General features: G+C 40.1%; 1 protein-coding gene across 2 annotated transcripts in view; it reads left to right on the forward strand.

Annotated features, from left to right (window-relative positions):
• Positions 1-6,235, forward strand: part of LOC119972798 (desmoplakin-like) — a 98,910-nt gene extending 92,675 nt beyond the window's left edge. For both annotated transcript variants that reach the window (XM_038810212.1, XM_038810213.1), the window contains one exon: positions 2,789-6,235. In XM_038810212.1, coding sequence (XP_038666140.1) covers positions 2,789-5,941 — 3,153 coding nt within the window. In that variant the 3' untranslated portion in view covers positions 5,942-6,235. The remainder of the gene's footprint in view (positions 1-2,788) is intronic.
• The last annotated feature ends 748 nt before the right edge of the window (positions 6,236-6,983 follow it).

Here is a 6,983-nt window from a genome sequence, read left to right on the forward strand (position 1 = left end):
TGCATTATAGAGATTCCTGATTCTAGAAGCAATGCAACTGGGGCTCAAAACGTCATAGTTATCCTGGGCTTAAATATATATACAAGTTGATTTCCCATTCATGTTCTACCAGGTGGATAATCATATCTCTTTCCATGGTTTTTCTAAAAGAATGCTTGTCATCTTGATCTTCTTTTCAGTACTATCTGGTTATATTTTTTTCGAAATAAGTTCTATACTGCTTTTGTGAGTATTGTTAAATCTTACTTGGACAAACAAACAATAATTAATTGGACCACATTTTTCCTATGCATGCTCAGTACCAGGATACACCAGAAAATCATTGGTGTGTCACTTACAATTTTTCATTAAGTAGGCAAGGCGCCGTAACAGCATAACCTTGGAGTATTACCCAGAACTTGACTGCCAATGTCGGAAGGAGGAAGTATTTGATTACGAGGATCTCTGCTGTCTTAAAATGCGACTGCCCAGTTGCGTACAATCAACAATGGAGGCATATAACCCCTTTCAATAAATCGATTTCAGAATTACCTATTTTCTTTATATAGTGATGTGATATAAATAGATAGCTAATCACCGGAGGAATATTTTTGAGACTCATAAACTAAAATAACCTGGCTCCTCATTTGAAAGATTAATTTCTTCAACACAAACTTGAAATTAAGAAAGGGCGTACAACAAGGAATAGTTAACAGCAAGAACAGCAAGAAATTAGTTGTGTTACGATCCTAAATGGTGTCACTACTGGGCGGGAAGATTCCAAGATGGAATCCTGGCTCAAAAGATCGTAATTTTTACCTTTTTTTTTAGAAAATGTGAAGGAACAGAATTACAGGACCTCACAGCAAAAAAAAATGACAGAACATGAAAAGTTTGATTATAATACACTTCCTTTTAGCTTCATAAATGTATACAATTTTTAAAAATAACACACCACACTGAATCAAATGGCCATTGGCACTCAACTGACCACCTGTGGATTTCATTCACAATCCCTCCAGATGATTGTCACATGAGTTTCCAAATTCCAATCCCAAAAAAACCCCACACTTCAAAACCCTCTTTCAAACAATGATTTCCTCCGGCTGTTTGCATTAAGAATCCACTCCAGGTTTTCTAACTCTTTTCAAACTAAGTTTCCACTCCACTTTTAACAAAGAACCAGTATCAGGCTTTCCATCTTTCCTTTCAGGTTTCATTTGGCTCAAGTGCTTTTACAAACTCTGAGATTTTGCCACTGATTTCCACAGTTATTTCAACTCCCGTTCCACAGGCTGCAATAAAATCTCACAACCCTTAGATTCGCTTCAGCTATGTGGCTTGTATCCAACCTCATCAGCTTTTCTCTTCCAAAGTCTTTTAATTTTCATAAATAGCATCTTGCTCTCAAAGGCAGTTCCTCTTTTCCTTTAACTTAAGACTCCGTGGAAACTTGTCTTCATTTCTCTAGTTTCCTTAATTAGCTGTTTTTTAAGTTTCTTCTGGCAAAGTTGAGAGAGGTGTTCCCTCTCTAGCCTCCTATAACTAACTGATATGAAATCAGTTAAAAGCCTTCCTCCACTCTGGTTGCTAAGCCAGGACTTTATGCTTCTGCCAGCTTGTTTAATTTTCACACCGTAACACTCTCTAAGCATAGCAGAAGCACAGTTTTATCTGAAACAAAAAAAAACCCAGTTGCAAACACCTTTTGTCTAACATGAATCTAACTATAGGTTTATCCTTCCTTACACAGAAACACTAAATTAAACCCACTTAAAAACTCTATCTTATTTCAAATATTTAACAATGCAAATATAGATCCCTTAAAACTACATCTGTTGTGTTGACAGTTGGAAGAATCATTCTGAAGAACAATAGTCTGGTTTAAAATAAGCATTTTAAAATGTCATTCTGTCATACAGAATTTAAATATTGCTGGGAAAAAAAGAATCCATGCTTTCAAAGCTTTTTGTCTGGGACTCCTCAGGCTAGTTTGCTAGAATATCAATAGTAAAGTACTACTAATACTTATTAGTTGGCAATTGGATTCTGGTAGAGGCACTGCTTGTAGATGCCAGTTATGTAGGTTATACATCCCATCGGCTGGCAGATCACCCTTTGGCTTTTTGCAAAAGGCTAAGTACAGACCATGCCTAACCAGCCCATCCTTGCAAAAGGCAAAACATAGTGTTCAACATTAGATGTGATTCTGCAACTGGACAGCACCTGCTAAACAATCTTGATTGTGCTAAGAATTACACTGAAAAGCAATTTAAGATTATCAGTCAGACTCTCACGGTGGCTCATGTACACATGCTAGAAGCTATATATGTTCTCACACGACCCTGTCCTTTGCAGATAAGGTACATGTCCATGCATTGTGCCTTTTTCAACAGCCCTAACCACACTGTGGGTGTACCTACACCTCAGCGAATGCAGTGGTTCAAAAAGGCAGCTCACCACCACCTTCTGAAGGGCATCTAGGCTTGGGCAATAAATGTTGGGCAATAAATGATACCCTCAATCAGTGAACAATTAAAAGAAAAAGTTATCCTCTAGTTAATTCCCCATGGCAATGCCTTGATCAATCAGTCCACATGCCAATCAATCAGCGCACTCCTCTCATGCAGTATAAATGGTTGTTCCTTTTCCCTTTGGTATTCTTGCAAACTGTCCTGATGAGCGCAAGATTAAAAGCTTTGACAATTATGTCTCATTTTTCAGCAATACTCATTTTTAAAAGTTTCATATTGTTGACTTCACGTTTGAAATGTGAAAAAAATAATATTTATCTTCTACCCTGACATAGGCAACTAATATGATTCAACAGACCCGTACTGCTCATAAAGACATTTTGCAAGAAAAAGAATCGCTTCTACTGAAGATCAAACTATTGGAGCAGGATAAATTAAGACTTCAACATTATGAAGATGAATTAACTCGAATAAAGGCACTGCTAGAAGCTGAAACCCGCTTGAAGCTGCGACTTCAGGATGAAAATGATGCGATCAAATCTGATCTAAGTTACCAAAAGAATCAGGCAGACGTAGGACGGCGCGATAAAGAAAAGACGAGTAGTGAGTTTGAGCGTTTGAAGGCTGAAATCGACAGACTGCAGACAGAACTGAGAATGACGGAAGCAAACTATAGGCAGAAACTGACAGAAAGTGAAAGGGCAAAGCGATCTGAACTGGAAGCACTGCGCATAAAAACACAATTAGAAATTGACATGCTCAAACAGGAACCGCCAACACTCAACAAACAGACTCAGACAGATCATGTATTCACGGTAGATTCTTCAAAACTTTTATTTGATGGAGTCCGTAAAAGCGTCACAGCAAACCAGTTATATGATTGTCAGCTCATTGATAAATCGACTTTAGATCAGCTGCTAAGAGGACAAAAAACCGTCATGGATGTTTCGGGTGAAATCAAATTGAATCTTCATGGGTTGGAGAACATAGCTGGAGTCTACTCACAGAAAAATGGAGAGAAACTCTCACTGTCTGAAGCAACAAAGAGGAATATTCTTGCTCCGGATGTGGCCTTGTTACTTTTAGAGGCACAGGCAGCTACTGGGTACATCACCGATCCAAACAAAAACAAAAAGATGACCGTGGGAGAAGCCGTTGCGGTGGGCCTGGTCGACTACAAAGATGGAGACAAACTTCTGGTAGCGGAGAAGGCTGCAACTGGATTTAAAGATCCGTTCACTGGAAAAGTTATCTCCCTGTATGAAGCAATGAAAAAAGATTTTGTTGGCAGAGAAACAGCTCTCCGCTTGTTTGCAGCACAGATTGCAGCAGGTGGAATAATTGATTCAATAAACAGTGTATATTTACCAAAAGAGCTTGCGTATAAACGTGGGCTAATTGATGCAGAAATATATCAGATGCTTACTTCTCCTTTTGATGATTCAAAAATTTTTGTTGACCCAAACACAAATACAAAAGTTGCCTATCAACAGCTGAAATTAGCCTGTAGAACAGATCCTGGAACAGACATGCTTCTTTTGCCAGTACAAAAGAATGAAATAACATTACCAGGGATTAGAAAAGATGTGTCAGTAGACCATCTTTTGGAAGCCAAGGTTATAGATGAAGCTACAGCTGCTGCGTTTAAAAGTGGACTCATAACATTAGATCAACTCCATGAACTGTGTAGAGGTTACCTGCAAGGCAAGAGTAGTATCTCGGGAGTGTATGTTGAAGCCACAAAGGAGAAGCTTCCAATCTATCATGCCATGAAGAAAGGCTTGCTGAGACAGGGCACAGCTCTTGAACTTCTGGAAGCTCAGGCAGCCACAGGGCATATAATTGATCCCGTCAATAATCAAAGACTGACAGTTGAGGCTGCTGCTAAAAAAGGACTTGTCGGTCAAGAATTCTTAAATAAACTTCTTTCAGCAGAGAGGGCTGTTACAGGTTATAAAGATCCTGAAACTGGGAATATCATCTCATTGTTTCAGGCAATGAAAAAAGGCCTGATTGAACACACTCATGGAGTTCGCTTGCTGGAAGCCCAAATTGCGACTGGTGGAATTATTGATCCAAAGTTTAGCCTTCGTTTGCAAGTTGACGTCGCTTACCAATGGAATTACTTTGATGAAGAACTGAATGAAATTCTGATGGATCCAGGTGATGACACCAAAGGCTTCTTTGATCCCAACACAGAAGAAAATCTTACCTATCTTCAGTTAATGGACCGTTGCATTAGTGATAAAGCCACAGGCCTTTGTTTGTTGCCGCTGAAGGAAAAGAAAAAGGAATCCAAATCCAGCAGGTCTTCTGCGGTGAGAAAGCGTAGAGTTGTTATTGTAGATCCTGAAACAAATCACGAAATGTCGGTGCGCGAGGCCTACCACAAAGACTTGATAGATTATGAGACTTTTCTGGAACTTTCTGAACAAGAGGCAGAGTGGGAAGAAATAACAATTACAGCATCAGATGGGACCACAAAAACAGTTATTGTTGACAGAAAAACTGGTAATCAATATGACATTGATGAGTCATTAAAGAAAGGTGTCATTGACAAAAAGAGTTTTGATGACTACCGCTCTGGAAGGATGACACTAACGCAGTTTGCAGATATGTTCACTGATAAGATCAACATCAGCACATCTGAGAGCAAACCAAATAGTTTAACAAACAATTGTCCAAGTCCATTGCCAAGTTTTAAAATAACGGCTTATGAGTTTTCTGATGATTCCACCCCCATTGCAGCCATATTTGACATTGAAACATTGGAAAAAATAACAATTACCGAAGCCATACGTCGTAATATTGTTGATGCTATTACAGGACAGAGGTTGTTGGAAGCCCAGGCCTGTACAGGAGGTATAATAAATCCTGGAACTGGTCAAAAGCTGTCCATCCAAGATGCTATATGTCAAGCTATTGTTGATGAAGACATGGGAAAGAGATTAAAACCAGCCCAAAAAGCATATGTTGGTTTTGATGATGTGAAGAGCAAAAAAAGGCTTTCTGTAGCAGAAGCAATGCAAGAAAGTTGGCTACCGTATGAAGCTGGACAACGCTTCCTCGAGTACCAGATGGTTACAGGTGGATTGGTTGTGCCAAATAGTGCAGGACGAATCACCATTGATGAAGCAGTAAGTAAAGGGTTGATTAGTGCCAAATCAGCTGAAAAACTGCAAGACACCAGTAGTCATTCAAAAATCCTAACATGTCCCAAAACAAAATTGAAGATTTCATATAAACAAGCAATAGACCGTTCAATGGTTGAAGATAAAACCGCCCTGCGCATGTTGGAAGCGGCATCATTTTCTACAAAAGGAATTAACAGTCCTTATAATGCAGGCGGCTTCTCGGGACCAAATTCCCGTTCAGGTTCCCGGTCGGGTTCACGAAGTGGGTCGAGACGAGGAAGTTTTGATGCCACCTCATACAACACATCTGTCAGTACATTTACAACTGTAGTAAGCAGTTCTTCCTCACACTAATCCTTTGCTACAAATATCTAAATATTGTGCATTTTCAAAATGTTTAACAATCCAAATTTTTCTTTTTCTTTTTGAAACTCTCATGTTTTTATTAAACACTGGTTCCCTGTCAAGGTCAGTAGCTTTATGTTACAGAGAGAAAATTAATTTGCATTGAATTTAGTAATCCATAGCCCAAGGTTTCTAACAATGAGAAATTATATTTTACATAGTTAATGCTATGCGCAACATAGCAGTTTCGAAGTGCCATGGACTGGTGCCAATGCAGAGAAGCAGTTTAAAAATATTAAAACCGGAGGAATTCTATTGTACAGCATTGATGTTTTACTCTGCAGCGCAAAGTTTCTGTACAGAGGAACATAAATTGATCTTAAGTGGGCTCCACTGTAGTGAATGTAGTTTCATACTGACTTGTAGTGGGATGTTTCTAGATCCGGGGGGGGGGGGGGGGGGGGGGGGGGGGGGGGGGGGGGGGGGGGGGGGGGGGGGGAAGAAGAAATTGTGCTTAAAATTTCTTTTTTTTTGAACGATGAATATTCAGTACCAAGATTTTCCAGCCATATAAGACCATAAGACATAGGAGTGGAAGTAAGGCCATTCGGCCCATCGAGTCCACTCCGCCATTCAATCATGACTGATGGGCATTTCAACTCCACCTACCAGCATTCTCCCCGTTGTAATGAAAATAAGTGATTTTTCAGTTTGTATGCATGCTGAATTGTGTATTCTTGCTTTTCTTCATGAATAAACTTACATTATTTGAAGTGACTTTGTATATGATCAAATAATTAGATTATCAATGCTACCACGTTCACTTGTTGAAATATCATGGGCGGGATTCTCCCATTTGGTGGCAGTGTCCACGCTGTCGGAAACGCCATCGGCTTTCACGACGGCGTGAACGGGCCGCTGGGAGTACCGGTTCACGGCACTCCAGCCTCCCATTCCGGCGTCAACTGTGCGTCGCACCAATCCGCGCATGCGAGGTGGCCTCCCTCAACGTGCCGGCCCCGACTCAACATGGCGCGGGAGTTCAGGGGCC

This window comes from Scyliorhinus canicula, chromosome 10 (assembly GCF_902713615.1).
Source record: "Scyliorhinus canicula chromosome 10, sScyCan1.1, whole genome shotgun sequence".
Lineage (NCBI taxonomy): Eukaryota > Metazoa > Chordata > Chondrichthyes > Carcharhiniformes > Scyliorhinidae > Scyliorhinus > Scyliorhinus canicula.